The 23,650-nt window shown below is 39.8% G+C and overlaps 1 protein-coding gene across 1 annotated transcript in view; it reads right to left on the bottom strand.

Annotated features, from left to right (window-relative positions):
* PARVA (parvin alpha) overlaps positions 1–23,650 on the bottom strand; it is a 742,770-nt gene that overhangs the window by 72,167 nt on the left and 646,953 nt on the right. Inside the window, exon 15 of the mRNA XM_044059394.1 lies at positions 7,190–7,291. Coding sequence (XP_043915329.1) covers positions 7,190–7,291 — 102 coding nt within the window. The remainder of the gene's footprint in view (positions 1–7,189; positions 7,292–23,650) is intronic.

Raw genomic sequence — 23,650 nt, 5'->3', positions numbered from 1 at the left:
GTAAATGTTCCACCCGGCTCTAGGTTATTTTTACTTAAATTACAATGGAATGCAGGGCTATGCTTCTAAAGATTCTCAAGGATCAATAGCCTTGCAAATACCTACAAAGTCATACAGCTACCTTGTGTCCACAGCTTAGAAACTGGAAGCAATCACACCCTCTTTCACAAGCCAGTAACCCATCCAAACCTGAACAGCTCAAGCCTATAGCTGATCTTCACCTAACACATACAAAGGGCTATTCATGAGCTACTTCTTGCAGTGCAAGGTTCACACCATTATTCCATGTTACAGATGCATTCTTCACAAGCAAGGACAAAAGGTCTCCTTAGCGAGCCTTTGATAAGGTGGACCAGTCACTCTTACTCTCCATACACAAATTTGATGCTCTAATAAATGACCAGACGGATATCTGTCTAACAGTCTAATTCATGTCCATGGTGGCAATGGTTTCCCAAGCCTGGGCATACTGTGTTCTGTGGCTCCCCGGGTCTCTACTCCTCAACTGGATCCACTTGTACTAACCTAGAAATAACCATACATTGAATTTACTTAAATTGTAACTAATCCTTTATCTCAATATTCTTCTTTTGTTGACGAAACAGTCAAACAGAAAATTTGCTTTAATCAGATTTTAATTAGACTTTTCATCTGGTTCCTTGACTACTGGGATTTTGTTAACAATCACAATCTCTAAGATGCTGTTTGGTTCCCTCTTCCTCACCAGCAAAATTACCGATAGCTGGGGTTACTCATATGTCACTTAATATAAATACTGAGGTGGTGTTAGAATCTTCTTTCATATTCTGCCTTAATGTCAATCATACTGCCAAGTAAGCTGCTGTCAAACTGAATCTGGCTTACACCCTCACCAGATACATGGTGCACTATTACTAAACAAGTCTTGGTACCAGTGCTAGAGTATGCTCTCCCAATTCTGGCTTTAAGTCGTCTACAAAATACTACAATAATCTGGTAAGCACAAAGGATAATTCCACCCTCCAAAGTAGTTAACCTTATCCTAGTGTTTTCCTTCCTCCCTATAATTATCAACTAAACCTACTTTACTGCCCAGAAACCCTTCAGTACCCATCACATTTCACTTTCATTTTCCTCTGACTGTAAAGTTCCCACCACCTTACTTATTCAGCTCTCATGGTCTTTCTGAAAGTATTTTTTTCTCAGTTTGCATTAACAAAGAGAGAACTGCATTATTTTTGTACTTTTCATTTATAATTACCACACGTAATTTTTAAACCTGAGACTTTGTATGACTTGCTGAAGTCACTGCAGTCCCACATGTGCCACAGAGTTCATTCTTTAATGAATCTTTATATACAAGGAGCAAGAATTAGCTATACTATATAAATAAACTGGTTAATTACTCTAACTTTGGACTAATGAAATGTCATTGTTATCCATTCAACAGTAGGTAATTGTTTAAAGCATACCTCTCAAATTCTTAATGCAAGACATTTGGACAGAACCAAAAAATACCGGGAGGACAAAGGTCCAAAATCAGTGACAAACTTTAATTACTGCTCTTATAAACTTAAAAGACAGAGAGAGAGAGAGAGTGTGGTTTTGTGTTAGCATGCATTTTTCTACAGGATATTAAGTCTGAAAATCAAATATCTGTGATTTAGTGACACAAATTCTGTATGATTTGCAAGCGAATTACAAATTTTATACGAAAGAGACCCAAAATATGAGACAAAAATCCAGACAATTAAGAGGTATAGTCTATAGATCATCATCATTATAAACCCCCTTTTTTCTCATTTTTTAAATGGGGTCGGGTGATATGTCAACTATCACCAACAGTTTTGCCCTGTTGGATTTGTCTGACAAAGCTAAGCAAATTTTAGAAACAAGCATTGAATTTTAAAAAATTAGAAGTAATAAAAGAAGGGAGAGAGAGTTCCACACCAGGCATGGCTAGATGAAGTTATGGATACTAAATGGGGATTACTGGTGGGGGAAAAGTAGTACTTACATTTTGAATGGGTAGACAGGAAAATGAGTAAAGATGAAGACATAGGTAGTGAGGTAATCGGATTTATATGGGAAAAAAAGATGAAAAAAGACATTAAGAATTGCAGTGCAACCACACTACAGAATACTAATTATATTTTTTAATGAGGATAATACAAATAAAAAATAGTGATTGTTTTTGGAAGAAGTTATAAAGGAAGGTGTATATTCTAACATTGAAAGCAATACTAGAATAAGTAGTAATAGGTGCTGTTTTAATGGAAAATAAAGAATTGCAGCTTGTGATATAACAAGTAATTGACTCCGTGACTCATGAGGCATTCATTATGAGAAATTACAGGAGGCTATGGGATTGGAAAGAAAATAATACAATTATTAATGCTCTGAGTGAAGGTCATGGTAAATCGCTGTTTAGATAATATTCAAAAGCAGTGTTAATCAGGGTCTGCCATATGAATCTTTTTGTGGTGATAAGGAGTGTAATTCTGCAAATGTGATCTGAAAGAAGCAGGGTGGGAAATGGAAAAAAACAGGGTTATATTACATGTGTGTTTTTCATACGCAGATAATTTGGTGATTGTAACAAAAATGAGAATAACATACTAGGAATAAATTTGGGGGAATGTAACAAAATAATGGTGTAATGGAGACTCCATTGATAAGACACCCGTAACAGCTGGTCCAATAGTCAGGGATCTGGAAACATATGTAGACAGTAATCTGGCCTTTCATCAACATGTGATCAATGTAATATGAAAATCATTCAGTGTCGCCCAACTTATAAGTAAGGGCATGGCATCCATGTCCAAGCAGGTCATAGTACCACTTTACTTGGCCCTTAACAGACTCATCATCAGACTAGTCAGACTAATAGGTCTGTAGTTTCTGGGGTTGGTTGATGGTCCAACCCTTGTGAAGTGGGATAACCATTACAGTCCTCCAGTGTCATGGCACAAATCCTGTTTTCAGGCAAATCAAATTTCAAGCCATTTTAGGAGGCATTTTGAGATACTGTCATGGCCCACTAAAGTTGTGATTTTGCCTTAGCGAGTGCCTCCAGGATCTGCTTCCTGTTAATAATTGGGGGGTTATTTCATGGGGGAGGGGAGATACCTCTCAACTGTCCAGATTTTCGCAGAATATCCAGATTTTTGCCTCAGAATTTTGGCCTGCTCCTCATAAAATTTTCGGTTTTCTGAGACATCATTTGGATGATCTGAAGAATGAAATCAGTAAATGTCATACGTTTGAGTTTCAAACTTCATATCTTTTAGAAAATGCATTTTAATATGAACCCTATTATTTATAAGAGCAATATTTAAAATCTGTCCTAATTTTTGGACCTTTGTACCCCTATTATACAAGGCTTTGTCCAGTTTCTTGGGCTAAGAGGTTGAGAGGTATTGGCGGGGGGGGGGGGGGGGGTTGAGCTGAATTTGTCATCCAGCAAATCTGCTATTGCATTCTGCTCAGTGAAGTTGGCACCATTGACCACTAGCTCGGCACACTAATGTGTGCTGCTTTGGAGGTTTCAGACATAGCTGCAGAAGGCCTTGTGGTTGTCCTTAGCCTGTGAGGGTATCTTGGCCTTGTAATTGGCTTTGTTGGACTTAGTCCTCTTACCTTCCAGTTTACTTTAATTAGATAGCTCCTGATTTTAGCCATGCTTTTCTCCTTTTGTTATATACCTTAGTGTAGTTTGTTTTTGGCTTACTTCTAGTAGGTACAGCAGCCTCTATACAGGCAATTACATGGGTGCACTGGGTCGCTGTGAAGAATTCTGCATCGGTTGCTGTGAACTTGGGGTTGGAAAGGGCAGTGAGTTTTGACAAAACTGATGTAGTTTGCTTTAAAACAGTTCCCAACTCTTACAAGGGTTTGCTGGGGATACAGAGTTGATTTTTATTTCAAAGGAGACAGCTTTGGGGTCTGACCTAACCAGTGAGGAAGTGACACTGGAGAGTGCATTGGTCTCCCATACTGTTAAGTACCAGGTCCAGTATGTTTGAACCTCTGAGCAATATCTGGTCAACTGTATTTGTATTAATGAAGCCTAGGAATCATTGTACCTGCCAGTATGAAGCAGTGTGTGTTTTCCAATCTATAGAGGGAAGCTTTCTTGACCACGGTATTTTGGTTTAATAGTGTCTCCAGAAGGTCTAGGTATGAGCTAAGTGATTCTAGGGAAGTAAAGGGTTGGTAATGGCACGAGGTCTAAATTCTCCAGAGTGAGGACAGCTTGTAGAATGTGGAATTGCGTGTTTATGCTCCTAGCATTGAGCAGTAACACCTCTAGGTTTCTTTGGGTTTTATTTGCTATGCCATTAGGTTTGTAAACTTGGCATCACCTAAAAAAAAAGCTGTAAAGGGGTGGATACAGTTTAAGCCGATATTTGGAAGCCTAGGGGAGACAGGTGCAGACCATCTTTGCAAAGCAACAAGGTTTGTTAACTGCCCCCCCCCCCCCGCTGACAAATACTGAATCTCCATGGAAAGTCACCAGAAACTAAGCCAATTATTGAAGTCAATCATCTTTTGTTTCTACTGTGGTATCATCCTTGCTGAAGGTAGAATGCTGCTCAGTCCAGGGCGCATGCCTGCCTGAGACACATTCGTCTGCCTCAGGTCGTTAATGTCCACATGGATGATGACAGAATCATACTGGTACCTGTTGTGTAGTGACCCAAGTGCATGCGTAACTTGGCAAGTCTTGGCTCCTGATAAGCAACTAACCGTTACCATCTCCTTGTTCAGTCTGGTGAGTAGGGCATCTGTGAGACATACAATGGAGTCCCCAAAGATAAAAATCCTGGGTAAAGCATTGACTTGCCTTATCAGTTTTGCTCTCAGGGTTCCACTGGGTGTAGGTGTAGGTGTGATGTTTGGTGTTGCTTTTGGTGAATGCTTTACAGATTGCCGAGTATAGGTATTGCCATTTATAGCCTTAAGAGGTCTTTGAGGTTCGGGAAGATTGTTTTTAATGCCTCACAAAGTTGGTGTGTGTGTGTGTGTGTGTGTGTGTGTGTGTTGAATACTCGTATTTAGTGTGTGTGTGTGTGTGTGGTGTATTCAGTGTGTGTGTGTTCTTGACAACCTTGTTTGTATACTAGATTTTTACCTCCAATAAAATTTTGTATGTGTATGAGCGGACAGGTGATCCGATGTGGCGACTCCTAACCAGGAAAAGCCGAAGGAAGAAGAAGATCTCTCATACACTTTGTGTTTAAGGATTAAATGGTTGTCTATGAACATCACACAATTGCTACATTGTCTGATAATGCCCATAATCTATCAAGTTGGCTACAGAGACATTTGGAAATTACATACCAATGCTGTCCAGACCTGTATTTTGATGGGCTTCTTTATGTCATGGACTGGGTTATAGAGAGGTCTCCTTGAGTGGCTTCAGGTGTTTGGCACTAGTTTAGGTTAGATTGTGCTAAAATTTGATTTTAATGTGCAAACTAGCCGCTCCAAGCTCGTCTCCACGCAATGACTTTGTTTTAGCCTCACTAAGTGACAGATTTCAGTTGTAAGGAACTTTTATAGATAAATTTACCTTCTGGTTATTTTTGTCTGTGCTCAGCACTGCTACCCACTTGATACTGTAGCATCAAGACAGATTGCTTGTAAGTATAATGCTACAACAAAACAACTAAAACTACATTGACAAGGCAATTTCAAGTATTAGGGACCTTTAGAATGTTTTAAAGGTAAAATTGACAAATAAAGCAGTGGTACTCTAAACAGTTAACTGAAGTGCAAAATAAAATAAATCTCTTATTTGCCAAGGATGGATTAGGATTAACTCATGACCCATTCAGAGAGTGGCGGGGCCACCAAGAAGATCGGAGCTCTGTTAAAATGAACATGAGATAATTAGAAGTATGGGAGGTTTACTCAAGAGCAATACAGGTTTGCTGGGTGGGAAAGTACTTGAATAGGTTACACAACATACAGCAGCAATGAAAGAGGGGAGGGAAGGACTTTGGAAGTCAGATTACATAAGGAGCAGAGGCCAGAGACACAGCCTTTTAAAATCACAAGAGAAGGGTAGAAGGGTTGGGGAATCAAACTGGAACGCTAGTCCAATGGTATGAATTTCAGAACTTTTAGCTTAAGGTTTCAGTGGGAGTGAGGCAAACAAGTAACAAGGGAAAAATCAGAAACAAGATAAACAGAAAGGCATTCAATGTAACTTTAGCCAGATATATACAGCTATAAAAAGTACTGAGGCACAAATCATGGAACTGAATTCACAATATTGTCATTACTGCAATCCTACCACAGACTTAGTCACCAGACTATGCAGAAATTTACCAGTAACACTAATAGATGACTAAATGAGGATCAAGTCTGGTAGTAAATCACAGTCCTGCCACAATGGTGAAAGAAGCTACAAGACTGAGGTCCCAGACTTGGTTCAAAACACATAAAAGCTACCTTTTACAATTAATTCTACTTGTGGAAATAGAAGTGCAGTATAATGTATAAACAACTCTAAAATCAAGCAGTAATACACAATCTTTACACAACTGCAAATGAAGCGACAAGACTAAGATCCCAGAACAAACTAAAAAAATAGATAGCTTTTTTTTGGCTAAACCATGTACAAAAAGCAGAGAACAAAAAAAAAAAGGATCACCACAAAGGTTACTAGAAATGCAACTTAAAATATTTAAGCAAAATTGAAATAAAAAGATTTTATTCTTCCCTTCTGATGAAAAGCTTCTATCTTACAGCTCTCAAGAGTCTTGAACAAAAGACCCTGGGTGGATGCAGCTCTATGCTAAATATAACAGACTTGCTAGAGAGGGATCCAATCAAACACAGCCAATACCAGAGCTTAGAATTTCAGAAGCTTTTAGCTTGATATCTCAGTGAGGGGGTGAGGCAGACTCAAAAGAATGGGAATAAAAACAGTATCAAGGTAAACAGAAAGGCAATGGAATGCAACTTTAAGCAGGTATATACAGCTGTTTCTATTATTCCCTTCCCCCATATCCCTGGTGGCTGGTTCAATCAGTGCTCTCTCGGATCATCTGAGTATTAGCCCGGGCTTCATCTCTCTTAACCACAGAGCTGGGCCCCAATATAGCTTTTTCAAACTGTGTGGCACAGAAAAGCAAATATTACAAATAAAAGGCTACTTTCAGACATGTATGTGAAATGTAACTGCAAAAAATAAAATTACCTTTTGTTCAAAGCTGTCCGGTGTTAAGTAGAAGTTGTACAAAGGCACAAAATATCCTTCCAAAAGTCCCATAAGCAGTACTAAGTAAACACCATCAGCAAACTGCAAGACACAAGTAATGAAAGAAATAAACATTTTTTTCATAAGTTTACCACATTGTGCAGTTTAATTAGAATGCTTTTTTGTCTATACTTCAACTGATTCAACATTTCAATGAATGCAACTGAATGAAGCAAGTTGCTTCACTGTTTTCCTTTATAAATGTTCTGTATAGGGCTATATTAAATACAGATATGCAAGTCTCTTATTACTATAAATTGTATGTCTTTACCCAACATCATGTACTCCTTTGCAGAGGATGACTATCTCAACTGACTGCAGACACCACACCATGTTAAGTTTTCTAGACTTTCTTGAAAGACTAATCAGTTAATGAAATAGTCTGGATCAGCATACAGTAGTGACACCTACTCATGCCATAAAGTTGTTTCACCATTCTGCTTAAAAATGACATAGTTCATATTTAAGCTTTACAAATCTACTGGCTAGTTTTTACCCATTCATTTTTCAATTCAAGCTTTATCCTATTTGGGGCCTTGAAAAAGGAAGCAAGGTCTACAGTAGGGTACAGTCAAGGTATAAACAGCCACATGGCCCAGTTGCTTTATACATTCTATGAGTCTATGCACGCCTAAAGGGGGAACTGAACATCACAAACCACTTGCATATCTACCTTTGTGACATAGAAGAAACCAGAACCACCCATGTAAACACAGGGAAGCCATGTCAGACAACACAACCCACTCCCCATGTATGCTGAACACACTGGAAAGTTTGGCAGAAACCCATCATTTAACATAATTCAATCTGACAGTGGATTTATTGATTAAGAAACTGGGCACAGACACAATACATCTACTCAAATCATCTTTGATTGTATGCCTGTTTTACCTGTATTTTGTTTACTAGTATACCAACTGGGCAGAGATCATTTTCAGCACGGAGTTGGACAAAAGCTCCATGTTATAGAAATGGCAAGTTACGTTTCAAAATTACAAAACTGTTAAGATAAATAACAATAAACATTCAACACAGAATGAGTGCTGCCAGAATGAGTATAATGCTTAATATACAGAGGCTATAACATGACTTTCAAGAGAACATATATGCACATTTTAGATTATATGCCAAAAGCTTGTAATTTTTTAGCTGACGAGCTGACAGTACAGCAGAGCTCAACAGACAAGGTTTGTAAAAATGTACATTCTTCTCTAACGTGAAATTTCGGAAGGATAGCCAATGTGCAAAATAATAATCTATAATGGGGTTACTTACACATTTTCCAAAATCTGGAAACACACACTTTCAACAGTGTCAATATTGAATATATTCAGTCCAAATCTTTTAAAATATTTTACGTGTTTATATTTATATGTTTAGTTTTATGTTCAACTAACCTTAAAACATACTAAATACAGATCTGTAAAAACTCATAAAAATAACTTCACACTACTGCAGAGAAACTCAGTCCTTTGTAAACATCTGTCTTGTCTCTGTTCTTTTTTCTACCTTGCCTTCATGTCACACTGTCATCAAAAATTCCATAGCACCCTATGAATTCTATTTTTTAGAACAGTATCTGAATCATGTTAACATATTTCATGCCTCAAGTCTTTGTAAAGATCTTACATTTCATTTCACCTTTTACTGTTCAAAGCTCAATTGGCAGTTTCAAGAACTTTATGCATCCATTTACAGATGAATGCAATCTTTCACAACTTTTATTAACCAAAAACTGTAATCTCCTTTCAAAGACAGGTTAATCTATCATGAAATAAAAAAATGTGTACCACAGTAATCCTTTTAAAACATTTGGATTCCATACCTGGTAGTACCCTTTGGTCATTATGTAAAGTTGATATGGCTCAGCACACATTGAACAAGTCTCCAAACATAACTATCAGGACATTGTGTGAAATGTGTAAATCCCCCTGGAAAAATATACACCTCACATGACTCCTTGGCAAAGGGAGTTGTGTAAATATCTCTATCCAAATATTTGTGTGTATTTGCCAGGGTCTTTCAGACTGGGCTATACACATACCTGCTGTAGGACCTTCCAGTCCGAGGAAATCAGAAAGCAGAAATGAGAAACATGTCTTTCTTAAAAGGCTGCACAGTACCCTGTCATGCTTTTTATCCTGAAAATCACTAACTTCTACAGCCTACAATGAATACAATACCTCTGGAAGTGATATCTTGTAGCTCTATTAAAATTAAGTTATATGGAAAGCAGAACAGGATGGTATGTTACTTCTGATTCCTGGAAACATTGGGTTCTGTTGTGAGAAATATAGAAAAGATAACACTGTCAGCTTTCAAAATCTTAATATTCAAAATATATTACTATCATTGTTAATATTACTATCATTTTAAGCAATTTAATTTTGGTGTCCAACACAGTACTCTTGAATAGTATCAAATAAGGTAAAGGGCACCATTTTTGGAAGACATTTTGTAGTATGGCAGTGCCAAAAGTCTTGCATCCAAACCATGCTGCCAAACACAAATAGTTAATGACGAGTTAAGACATCTGCCAGCTTGCTGTGCATCATTGCTACAACAGCTAACATTACAAAGGATGTCACTACAACTCATGTGCCCTTTAATGAACAGTATTCCACGCCTGGATACAAACGCTTCCTACAACATTTTTGTGATGCAGGAAAACAAGCAGCAAGAAAAGTTATATTCCAAGCAAATTGACTGGGGTACCTTAACTTCACGTGCATCACAGACATTTAATAGAGTCCTCTGGTACACATTTTCAACCTGCTTCAAGTAATGGAAAACAATGCCATTTATGTGCAATTTGCATTTTGACTTTATTTCAGTACTTTACTTCCGTGGTGGTGCAGCGGTAGCGTTGTTGCCTCACAGCAAGAGGTTCTCCCGTTCGATTCTTAGCTGGAGTGCGGGGAGTGCCTTCTGTGTGGAGTCTGCATGTCCTCCCCGCAGTTTGGTGGACGTTCAAGAGACATGCGTACATGGGCATGTCTTAGCTGAAGGATGAACGTCGAGCTGGCACCTCCGCATTCGTGAAAATTAGTGGACCGGAGTTCCGCTGTGGCGACCCCTAACAGGGAAAAGCCGTAAGACAAAAACAACTTTAAATACCAAGTTAATTTCATCACAGCAGAAGATGGGAACCATTCTTTGAAACCCAATCTGATAAATTAGCACTCTGTTGGAAAGAAAACAAGAAAGTGCTTTCTTTGCATGTGTGTCAACATGCATATGTGTATGGGGGAGCTTATGAAATCACAACTTTTAAGGATATAAAGTCATTTCATCAGAAGTGGCAACTACAGACAAAGGACTATTTGATTTGACAAGCATTTGTTGTCACAACCACAGCAAAAAGTAGAAATGTCATGCTACACAGAAGTGATGTGATTATTTTGCTGACCAACAGAGATTTTAACAGCCAGTTCAAGTGCAGAATACTCCAGCGTTTTTTCTAAAGCCAATAATCAGTTAATGAATTAAAACATAGGTCGGTCAAATAATGGCATCACATCTCTATGCTGTAATGTTTATACACATAAGCTTTGCATCCAAATCATGCTGCCAGAGATAAATATTTAAAGAAGAGTTGTCCAAACCACCAGCTTGCTGTGTATCATAGCTACAACACTGAATGTTTAAAGGCTGCTAAAACAACTCATGTCCCCTTTAAATATTTTCGTTTATTAATCCAATAACCACAAGTACTGAAGGTAGAGTCCCAGGAACCACACAAACCAAAGTCCAAACCACAAATCCAATTTATTGACAGCAAAAACAAACCAAATGGAGCCAAGCGCTTTTCGTCTTTAGCAAAGACTTCTTCAGAACTGCTTAACATGGTGATTTCCAACCTTAAATAATCCTAATACATCATGTGATCAACATGTGATCAAACATTCACATGACTCAACTTTAGTTTAGTAAACGCATTGATTATAAAGCTTTAACAAGAACTGCTGTGAACATCATATTAAACTGCATGAAAAAGGAACATAAGTATAACATATATTTAAATAAAAATAAAAAATAATGTTGAGAACAAAAATGGTAAAAAAGTCAGTGTACCAAAAACCATGATTCAACAGCAGCTAGTTCAAGGTTAATGGATTCTGCATTTTGATGACTGATGTTCCCGTTAGTCTCACTAACAGGCCCGAAACAATTCAAAAATAGATTTCCATCCTAGATTCACTGAACTGTGAGTTATCATCTAAGGCAGGTGAATAACTAAATGGTATGGGTACACCATTAGGATCCCCTCCATCTGGGTTGGTGTGGGGGGTAGAAAAGGAAGAAGAGAGAATAGGTTGATTATAAGGAGACACAGTTCCAGACATATTTCTGCCTTTCCTGGTCACCTTTTTAAATTTGTGGTGATTGACTTCTTGGAACCAGATCCAAGGGGCTTTTACACCGATGAACATCTTCTCAAGAAAGAGCTCATATGGATTCTTGTGTGTGATGCCCTTAACCCCCCCCAGTTTGAATGAATGTTGTTCTATTACACCTATATTAAAGTTGAAAAGTCTTGAGGGCTGATTATGTCACGTTGCTCATACATTTGTCGTTGTAACAGTGACTTTTTTACCATTTTTGTCCTCAACATTATTTTTATTTTTATTTTTTATTGTTATACTTATGTTCATTTTCCATGCAATTTAACATGATATTCACAACAATTCTTGTTAAAATTTTATAATCAATACGTTTATTAAACTAAAGTTGAATCATGTGAATGTTTGATCACATGATGTATTAGGATTATTTAAGGTTGGATATCAACATGTTAAGCAGTTCTGAAGAAGCCTTTGCTAAAGACGAAAGCGCTTGATTGCATTTGGTTTGTTTTTGCTGTCAATAAATTGGATTTATGGTTTGCACTTTGTGTGGTTCCTGGGACTCTACCTTCACTTTTTGTGGTTCTTGGTTTTATTCTTTTGGACTTATTAATCCAATAAGTCGAACTTGACACTTCTTTCTGTTCTCATCCTCTGTAAGGAATTTCAGTGACTACTTTTCACAAAACAGTTCTTCTCTTTGGCCTGCACCGTATGTGACCACATTCAGGCTGTTCCTACCACATTTCCTAACCTGCATTTTTTTTTCTGATGGAAGAGGAAAATGACCACACTATTATAAAGATATTTCAGAAACACTTCTGTACTAAAAACAGATCTCATCACATTCTTTAACAGTTCATACTGAAAAAAGCAGATAATTCAGCATTCGATTATCACTTTACCTCATGTCATTCAAGTTTCTCTATGCACTTTTTTCTACATACTAATTTGAACTAATTTACAGAATTTCAATGCTCACCTTACAAGACTTCTATATAGGTACAGGACGACCTCCAGGCTTTTTGACTTCATGCTCACTCAAATGTTTCCCAAAAGATGTATACTTTAAGACATACATTTACAATACGTAAGGTGAAAGAAAAGATATGATCCTACACAACTACTACATCCTTTTTGTGTTTCAGCCCCTGACAGTTCCTGCACTAAACAACCTTAACATATGGTATGGCACAGCATTTTTTCAAGTATAGCAAAGCTTTGTTTTTTCCTTAAAATGTTAGCCCCTGCCCAGCAGACCATCAGCTACCACTGGTGCCACTTCTTGATCTCAGATGCAGGGAGTCACTCGGCCAATCTCCACACTCCCTTCATCCTGGACCTAATCCAAGCCCCACTCATTGCCTCATGCTCTACTGAGGCATCCCAGTGTAGTATCATACTCTCTCTCTCTATTTTATATATATATATATATATATATATATATATATATATATATATATATATACACACACACACACACACACACACACACACACACACACACACACATTTTTTTTTTTATTATTTTTAAGACTCACCTAATTCCCCACCCCGATGCCAGTTACACAATAATGTAAAGTCTTCATGGCCAAAATCATCTGCCACTGTGTGCTCTGGGATTCTATAAGCATGGGCAATATACCATGGTAACACCGTCAAGGCAACCATCCCTAGTTATGACCCCCACACCTGGGATACCACTGGCCTTTCCTATCTTCCCAGATATATCCTCAAGTGCCAGATTCACTAGGTGAACTCAGGTACAGGCTAACTACCTCTGCACTATGTGAAAAACAGTATTTCATAATAGATGGCAGTAACATGATGGAATGCTTCTTACAAGACATGGTCTTTTACTGAAGTCTTCTCTTGAGGACACCTTTGTAGCTACTGCCCAGATGTATAATTGTGCTACAAACCATAGGCACAATGAATCTGCAACCTCTGCATTAAGACTAACTACATGTTCAAACTGAAAACATTTGGTTACCTAGTAAGGCTGAGTTTAAGAACGTGAAGTGGATTACTTACTTGAAACCTCAATACACACAGTCAGGCAACTCAACCCAAAGACAACCTTCAAATCTAAGCTTCTAGTTTAGAAATATGCTACAATTTACAAGGCATACAGCATATGGGAGCTAATGTCCACAGGGACACCTGGACATATTCTCAGCTAGTAGGAAACACCGTGTGCTAAGCACTTCAAGACCTTGTACAACATGTACTGCTAACTGTGCACAACTGACAGAAATGATAATTCTCCACCAACAAACTAACTTGTGTTCAATGATCAGTGTCAGTTTTTGAAGTCAGAGGTTCATCTCACCTAGTCAAAGATGTTACACTAACATAGCTACACTGCTTACCTTTTTTGTTTTGACATTATCTTTAATGTTTACTATATGCAAAACAACAGGCATTGATTGAAAAGACTACTGGACCACTGCATACAAGCTGTTCAGTCTAGAGGCATGATATCTACATGCCAGCAGGGAACAGTATATGCAAGGTCTGCCTGAGCTGTTAAATATACTGCACAACAAGAAACTCGGAATCCAGCCATTTTAGTTGGAAAAAAAAAAAAAAAAAAATTATTAGCGGGCAAAACTTTCAAGTTAAAAAATCTCAATGCTTAAAAACATATTTTAAGCACTGAGAAAGAGTTTTTAAACTTGAAAGCTTTGCACGGTAATAAATGTTTTCTTTTTTTTTTTTTTTTTTGATAAGAGGGCTGGATTCAGAGTTTTTGTTGTGGATTTTTTACTGTTATACTTGTGGAATCCACTTAGCTACATAGAGAAGTTATCATTTGGATTTGTTAAATATATTGCACAAATGTCAGCAGTTTGGGAATTACACTACAAGCTTTCTGCAGACTTGTGCTTTGGGAAGTCTTTCACTGGACTGGTACAAAGTCTGTTTAAGAGATGAAAGGTGCTTTAGACCAGGAAAAGCTAAACCAGACATACACTGTACAGGGGTATAGGAGGAACAGTGTAATCACAATCCCTTTGGGGGGGGGGGCTAATGCTGCAGGGTGCATCCTGTGGGGTAGGCTTAAGGCACACCAAGCCACTGCCATGTGGTAGCCCTTGTTGGTAAGTGCACAGGATGTCGGAGAGGGCACTGAAACTCCCATTCCCCAGCTCAGGGGTGGGTATACGGATATAATAAATGATCTCAATGTTGGGAGGCAAATTACTTAAAGTCTGCCTGAATGATGGCCCTTCCAGATGGCTCTCGTCCTTGTGGATCTAGAGACTCCCCACAGCTAGGAAACAAATGGGTTTGTGTCCAATGAGGGAGGCTTGATATTTAACTGGCAGATGAGGAAGAACACCTAGAAAAAAAAAAAAAAAAAACTTATTAACCCCTAGCTTCTATCCCTAATTTTAACATTTATATAGCAGTATCAAAGGACAGAAAGTACCTTACAAGGAAGCACTGCTATAAATGAAAAAAATCAAATTTGGATCCAGAGTACCTTGCAGTAGAACATTACTGTTTTTTTCTTTCGGCTTTTCCCAGTTAGGAGTTGCCACAGCGAAACTCCAGTCCGCTAATAATTGGCAGTAGATATGGTGCCGAGTTGCCAGCCCGATGCCCAACCTTCAATGAAGGCACGCCCATTCACGCATGTCTTTCGAACGCCACTCGACCACGGGGAGGACATGCAGACTCCACACAGAAAGGCGCTCCAGCCGAGAATCGAAAGGGAGAGCCTCTTGCTGTGAGGCGACCGCGGAATTAGGGTCCAGAGAAGGGTGGCATAAGATATTTAGCATGTATTAATGATACAACAATAAGGGAATTTAATATTACAGTTTCACTATCTTTTGAAAATATTCTGACAGAATCATATAACAAATTAATGGCCAACTAAAATGGATGCTGCTATCTACTTGAAGAATACGATTTAATTCTTCCATCATATGGAAATATTAACTCAGACAAGATGATAAAACAGGCAAAATTCACATCAGGCTGAACTGTAGCTGAATCATCTGGCACCCTGAAAGTACAGTTTTGTACCTACCATAAATGTAGATGTTCGAGTGCTAATACAGCTGCAGTAATCACAGATGGGTTTTCAGCCGTCAGGCGGTCCCTCGGTCGGCCGAATTCCAAAGTCTTGGTCCGGCGTCGGTTGTCGTCGCTTACTCTTCTGACGTCAGTGAGGCCTGAGTATATAAGACACAGCCGACGCCATGTTCTTCAGTCTTTCTTGCCCCAGATGTCACGTGCCCCCAAAAGGAAGGCAATACATAAATAATGCTTATCTCCATATACAAGCAATGCAATGTAATCCAAAAACAGTGTAAGCAAGCAAATAAAACATAGCAGGATAACCCAGAAAGGTAGTATGAAGAGGTTGTAAGGCCCCATGCCTTTACCAAGTGGGGAAGGAGGGAGGGAAACCTGTACTGCAGCTGTATTAGCACTCGAACATCTACATTTATGGTAGGTACAAAACTGTACTATGTTCATCGTGCATACAGCTGCAGTAATCACAGATGGGTAGAGTCCCAAAGCTATGCATAGGGTGGTAGGTACTAGGAGGAACTGGGTTGAGCCAGAATGCCCTGCAAAACAGCAGTGGCAAAGCCTGCTCTTGTTCTGGAATATAAAGGCAGGTGGTAGTGTTTTGTGAAGGTATGTACAGAACTCCAAGTGGCTGCCTCCAAAATATCCTTGGTAGGAACACCTCTGAGGAAGGCTGTAGAGGTGGCTGTGGCCCTGGTGGAGTGTGATCTGATACCTGTAGGAACAAAACCGTATGCAGTGGCCAATCCACTTGGAAATAGTCTGTTTTGTAACTGGTTTCCCTTGAGCCCCAACAGCACAGGACACAAAAAGTTGTTCCGATTTCCTGAAGGACTTTGTTCTGTCCAAATAGAAATGTAGCTGCCTATGGATGTCTAAAGAGTGTAGCAGCCTTTCCCCTTTGTTTTGAGGATTGGGATAAAAGGTAGGGAGGTGTATGGCTTGATTTAAGGCTACCCTGGATACCACTTTTGGCATAAAAGATGGGTTGGTCCGAAGGGAAACCCTGTCCTGATGGAAAATGAGGAAGGGCTGCACCGCCATGAGGGCCTGTAGTTCAGAAACCCTACGAGCGGAAGTGATGGCCCGAAGGAAGGCTGTTTTCCAGGACAAATATTGCAAATCTGTTGAGGCAGCTGGTTCAAAGGGAGGCAATGTTAATTTTTCTAGTATGTAATTAAGGTCCCAGTCTGGTATTGGTTGCTTCCTTGGAGGTCTTATATTCTTAGCCCCTCTGAGGAACTGTCGTAAGAGTGGGTGAGAAAATAAATGGGGATCCGTGTTGAATTCTGCAGAAATGGCTGAGGCATGTATTTTTATGGAAGAGAATGAAAGTCCACTGTTCAGCAGCTCAGCTAGATACTGTAATACCTGAGGCAAGTTCAGTTTTCTAGGGTACTGGCCTCTTTTCTCATTCCAAGAGCAAAACCGCTTCCATTTTGCTGAGTAAGCTTTTCTGGTAGATGGCCTTCTGGCCTCCAAAATGACATCCTGCACCTCCTTGGAGAGTAGGGTCTACTGTTGTGTTAAGGAATTTTCCATGCAGCGAGATTGAGTGTTTTCAGCTGACTGTGAAGAGTTTTGTAGCTGTGCTGAGTCAGCAGAAGAGGCATTAGAGGCAGGGACCAGGGAGGAGTGTGTGTTAGGCTCCTCAGGAGTGGATACCAGTGTTGCCTTGGCCAATCTGGAGCAATCAGTATCATCCTTGGTTTGTCTGTTCTTGCTTTCAAAAGCACCTTGGGCAGAAGAGGCAGAGGTGGGAATGCGTAAACTGTCCATGCTGTCCAACTGAATGAAAGGGCGTCCACTCTCCAGGCCTTTGGATGAAAGGTCCTTGAACAAAACTTTTCCAAATGATGGTTCCTGTGGGAGGCAAAAAGATCTATGTCTGGCCTCCCCCACGCTTTGATTATTTCTGTAAACACCTGAGGATGTAACTTCCATTCGTGTGGATCTGTCATATTTCTGCTGAGATTGTCTGCCAGTGTGTTTTCCAATCCTGGCAAGTACTGTGCTTGAAGTTCGATTTGTCTTTCCAGAGCCAAGTTCCAAAGAGTCATGGCTAGTCTGCACAAGGGGTATGAATGTGTTCCGCCTTGTTTGTTTATGTACCACATTACTGTGGTGTTGTCTGTTCTTATCAGTAATTGTCCTGGATGCAGGAAGTCCTTGAAAGCTGTAATTGCATTTATTACTGCTAGCATTTCTTTTTGATTGATGTGAAGGTGCTTTTCCTTTTGGGACCATCTGCCCTGAATGCACCTGTCCTTCATGTGCGCCCCCCAGGCGTAATCTGAGGCGTCTGTGGTTATGACTTGTTTTGCTTGAGGCTTGCAGAATGGAAGGCCTGTGGTTACTTGACATGCTTGGGTCCACCATAGAAATTCCTTTTGTAAACATGGAATTATTGGTATAACTGTTTCCAAAGTGTGACTGTGTTGAGACCATAGATTTTTTAGGTACCAATGAAGTTTCCTCATATGCAGCTTTGCACATGGGATTAGAAGAATGCAAGATGCCATGAATCCCAGAGCCTGCAGGATTTTCCTTGCAGTAAGCCTGGTACTTTTTGATAGTATTTTGAAGTACTGAGATAGTTGCCCCTGTTTTTCTGGCGCAAGATATGCCATCTGGGTGTTTGTGTCCAAGTTGGCACCCAGGAAGATTATTTTCTGAGATGGTGTTAGCCTTGATTTCTCTTTGTTGATTGTATATCCCAGAGAAAGCAGTAACCGTGTCACATATGCCAGATGTTCCAGAAGTATGTGTTTGCTGTCCGCTTGGATCAGGCAGTCGTCCAGATAAGGGTAAATTTGTATCCCTTGAAGTCTGCAGTAGGCAATCACTGATGCCAGGCACTTTGTGAATACTCTGGGCGCAGTAGATAAGCCAAAGGGCAATGCAGAGAATTGATAGTGGATTGAACCTGCAATAAATCTGAGGTATCTTCTGCAGCTTTGTCTGACTGGGACATGCAGGTATGCCTCCTTGAGGTCCAATGTTACCAGCCAAAACTCCTTGCCCAGCATGGGAAGAAGTTGCTGTAATGTGAGCATCTTGAATTTTGGTACGAGTAGAAATGTGTTTAGGATGGATAAGTCCAAAATGGGTCTCCAGTCGGTTCCTTTCCTTGGTACCAGAAAAGTCTTGAATAAAAACCTTGACCTTGTTGGTGCGTAGGTACCTTTTGAATAGCTCTCATGTTTATGAGCTTTGAAATTTGCAGTTGTGCCTCTGCCCTTTGATTTTGTGGCAGGTTTGGCATGCCTCTCATTTTTGGAAGAGTGTGGAATTGAAATTTGTAGCCTCTGTTTATAATGTCCAGAATCCATTTGTCTGTTGTGACAATATGCCAATTGCTTGCAAATAATGCTAGTTTCCCTCCCAAAGGTGCTGCCAGCTGAGACCTGCTTGGCATAGAAATGAGGGAGTCATTGGGTTTGCTTCCTGTATTGTTGTGCACTGTCTTCACCACCTCTTGGTGCTGGAGTTTGCCATTGTCTGCCTCTATATGATCCCTGTGATTGCCCTCTGCCCCTTGTGCGTCTGTATCTACCTCTTTGGGGCTTGTCAGTGGCTGGAAAGGACCAGTTCTTTGAAGGCCAATTTCTGCTAAAACGTGGTGGTTGGACCTGTAAGAAAGCTTTGACAGTTTGCATAGATTTGGCTTTTTCTTCCATTTTCCGTAGTATCTCCTCAGCATTAGTACCAAACAGCACATCCTTTTGTAAAGGAGCATCGAGAAGTTTAGCTTTCACATGATCAGGTAAATTTTGTTCCCTAAGCCAGGCATGTCTGCAAATGACTGATCCTGTAGCAGCCGCTCTACTGGAGGCCTCTAGGGCATCATAACCACATTGTAAGGTGTGCTTACCCACTTGCTCTGCACTATGCATCATATCCTGTAACTCTTTTAAATCTGGTTGTTCAGGTTGAGACATTTTGTTCCGTAATTGTGATAACAGGTACTGTTGATATTTAATCATATGAAACTGACAGTTTAAGGCCCTCATGGCTAGGGTGGCCGAGGTATATACCTTTTTACCCCACCTTTCTAAAGATCTGGATTCCCTTTCTGCAGGAAGTGGATTCTTGGCAGTGGAGGCCTTCAATCCCTTGGGGCCTTGTGAAATGGTTTCAGGGTCAGCATTATGGCTCTTGAAGAGAAATTGGTGAGAGCTGGGTACTCTGTAATACCTATCAGGTTTGACTGGTGCAGGAGGCAGAGAATCAGGGTTAAGACAAGCCTCCGAATAGACATCATCCAGTATGTCCAAAACAGGGGGTATAGCCAGAGGTCTGTGTTGAGGTAACCAAAGAAATTCCCCAAGTCTTTTCTTGGAATCTGAAAAGTCTTGGCCTTCCCAATGGAAGTGTTCCCTCAAGGTGTGCAAGGTTTCCCCAAAGGAAAAATCCTCAGGAGGGGATACCGAAGGAATGGACTGTTCTGCATCTGAATCCTCAAAAGGAGAATAAGAGTGTTCCTCTGCATCAGAATGTTCTGATAAAATGGATCCCTGATCAGAAGAGGGAGAATCTTCCTCCACTCTGGGTCTCTTGTCAGGAGGGATGAGAACCTCTGATAAGAGTAATTAAATCCTCAGCCATTTTTAGCATCTGTTTTTTAGGCATGGGTCCTAAAGATGGGCCCTGTGCAACAGGTCTCGTGGGATGCCTGGCTGCTTTGGATTTAGTAAAGGCCTTAATTGAAAAAGAAGATGAGGGCCTAAATACACCATGGGTGGAGGTGGACCTGTCCACATTAGTAGGCTCTACATTAGCAGGGGCTTCGGTAGTAGTCTGGGAAAGGGCCGAGGACCCAGCGGTCTCGGGTACAGAAGACACCGCCAAAGGAGTGTCGTCGGTAGTCAGGGACTGCAAAGGCGTCTCGCTGAGAACCGGACCACGTGTAGCCTGTTTTGGCGGGGACCGCGGGCCTCGCGTGTCGGTCCTTTTCCTTGCGTTTTTTGGGCAAAGCGGTAGTCGGAGTGTCCGACGACATTTTGTAATCAAAAGCTTTACCAATGTAGTGTTGGGCGAACTCCGCCCAACGCTTAATAGTGCTTTATTGAAGGTAGCGCAAAAGCGACAGCCTGAGACGTCGCGGTCTGGGCCCAAACAAGGTATGCAAAGGGAATGGAAATCCTTATGCGGTATTTGCTTCCCACAAGAAATACAATTATTAACTTTTTCTGACATCGGTCTGAGGCAAGAAAAGATTCCCCAACGGGGTACTTAGCTTTAATGAAGACTTCGGTTTCCAATTTTTTCGTAATTCAGGAGCTGGCCGACCGGCACTTGCGAACTTGCTTCTGCTTCGGGCACCGCGCAGCAAAAAAGACTGGAGAACATGGCGTCGGCTGTGTCTTATATACTCAGGCCTCACTGACGTCAGAAGAGTAAGCGACTACAACCGACGCCGGACCAAGACTTTGGAATTCGGCCGACCAAGGGACCGCCTGACGGCTGAAAACCCATCTGTGATTACTGCAGCTGTATGCACGATGAACATCATACCACCACACTGGCTCCCCTTAAGCTCAAAGCTGACTACCAAAACAAACAAAGCTTCTGTAACTGTACCAAGCTGCTAAAGCTACATTCCTATTGCACCTCCTGCAGCTTCTGCCCAGGTGAACCCTCACCCCAGCCTAGTTATGGTACTGAGATTAGGTAGTGCCAATAATGAATTAAAACCAGCTGTGAGTGTAAAGACAGTCTAGAAAAGGCAGTTTGGTAGCATTGGAAATCACTTCTTTGAGTGCAGTTTCAAATTAAACAATTTAAACAGGATCTGAATGGCAAAAGTAACAAGATATTTTTCATGGAGGACAAAGATATCCAAAAGCCCACAGAGATGGGTGGTTATAGGTCCTTGCACTATTTGTGCTAACAATTCAACTCTGAACCTACACTGAAAGTCTGATTTTTAAGTTGACATACTGCTTATTAAACTCAAAGGTCTCTGTACCTTGGATTGAAACCAGGCATGCAGGGAATTCCCCTTTGCAATGACCACTTATATGAATGTTAGTTTGAACAAATGTGATGTATTATTTGCCTCCTCCTACTAAGGGGGCATAAAGGAAGAAGAGAACAAAAGAGAGAAGCAGACGTGCATGTACACACACTATGAGAGAAAAGACCCACAACTAATCAGATTCATAGTAATATTACACAGGATAATAATATTCAAGGGTAAAAGGCAATCGATATGCAAAAAAAGTGGAGCAGTGACAATGTGGATAAGAGGAAAGTTTGGTCATACTAGAGTTGCTACTTGAGGAAAGCATAGTTGGAAGGTAATACATGTAAGCTAATGTGTTACGAAAAGAAATCAGGGAGGAACCACGAAGCAGAATGATGAGGTAGGGACTGAGGAATGCAAGTGCTGCAGTCATGTGATTCTCTGAGTCACAACTGCAGTAAGTTATGACAGGTGGCTAGCTCATATGTTTGCATATGTCAAAGAAAAAGGTATTCTAATGAGGCAAACAAAACATACCTGCAAAAATCCAAAACATTAAAGATATGTGCAAGTTAAGCAAGTTCAACAGCTTAAAATATAGCAGGATTTGATGGAAAATATATACAATGGACATAATTATAGAGTAGGTGTAATGACTACACAGTTAAAAACAATTGAATATTGGCAGATTTTTTTTTTAAACATGACATTCTAGAAAAAGAAAACCAGTGACATAAGTGAAATTATTGGGAATAACATTATTTCTGAGCTCCCAAATACTGTATCCAGCATTATACAACATAACAGATGAGGACATACAGCATTACTACTTTTATGGAAGACTAATTTATTGTTTAAAAATATGGAAGAAAAAAAAAAATCAGCATACTAGAATAACAGACACCATGTTTTAGTGGGTATCTGCAATTAAAGCCAAGCATGGGTTGTGGCACAAGGCGCCAAAGGTCAAGTGTAATCAATGCAACAGGTGATGCATCTATGAAATTACAAGTGGCGGGATTCACATTCACTGCAGTTCAATGAATGCAGTTTGGGAATGAACATCCTCACAGAAACAGTTAAATACAAAAGGCTCTGTGGTGCAAGCACTGAAGTAATGTACAGACCAGCTGGTTTATTTGTAGGTATAATGTGTGTGTGTGTGTGTGTGTGTGTGTGTGTGTGTGTGTGTGTTTTTTATATATATATATATATATATATATATATATATATATATATATATACATATACATACATACATACATAACACACACACAAACGCACACACAATAATACATAAACACCAAAAGTGAAGAAAGATGCAGAAATGCTGAGTCCATTTTATTGGAGAAGTGATCTCCTAGCACTCGCATACAAGCTACTAATAAAACCATCTTGAAATCAACTGGCTAAAAGATCTTGCTAGATTTTATCTTTTGAATTCAAGTTTAAATTCCCACAGACAATGGCAAAACCATTTAAGGGGCACTGTATAACAGAGGCATATTTCAATTCATACATAGTTTATGAAATTCCACTTTTTCTTTCTGATATGTGGTTGACCAATGACCAGCTCATACTCTTGTTCAGGACCAAATGCAAACCACCAAGGCCTATTCTATTAGGAAAGCAGACTCCCACAGCGACAGAGTTTTCCATGATTCACAACCCCTACATGATACTTGCCCACTGGGCAACATCTTAGGAGATTTCTGGTCACAAATATAAGCTTATTGGATGACCTTTGCAAACTATTTCTTTAATATTTAATTAAATACTCTGGCCAGATACCTTTGGAGAAATGACAGGCCAAAAAAGCACATGATAAAGTACTTTATTACATACAGTGCATTACCCACTTCATTTCTGGGATACACGTTAACATCATACATTTTATTTATAGGGGTCATGTTAAATTCCTAATAAAGACATAAAAATCATGACTGTTCACTTCAGTGTTCATAATTAAAATGTTTACATCTTTGGAGGACCTAACTAATGGCATCACATTCATGATAAAAGCATTTGTTAACAATG

This window comes from Protopterus annectens, chromosome 17.part0 (genome assembly GCF_019279795.1).
Source record: "Protopterus annectens isolate FY-2018-M chromosome 17.part0, PAN1.0, whole genome shotgun sequence".
Classification (NCBI taxonomy): Eukaryota; Metazoa; Chordata; order Ceratodontiformes; family Protopteridae; genus Protopterus; species Protopterus annectens.
This window is presented reverse-complemented; position numbering and strand designations above follow the sequence as displayed.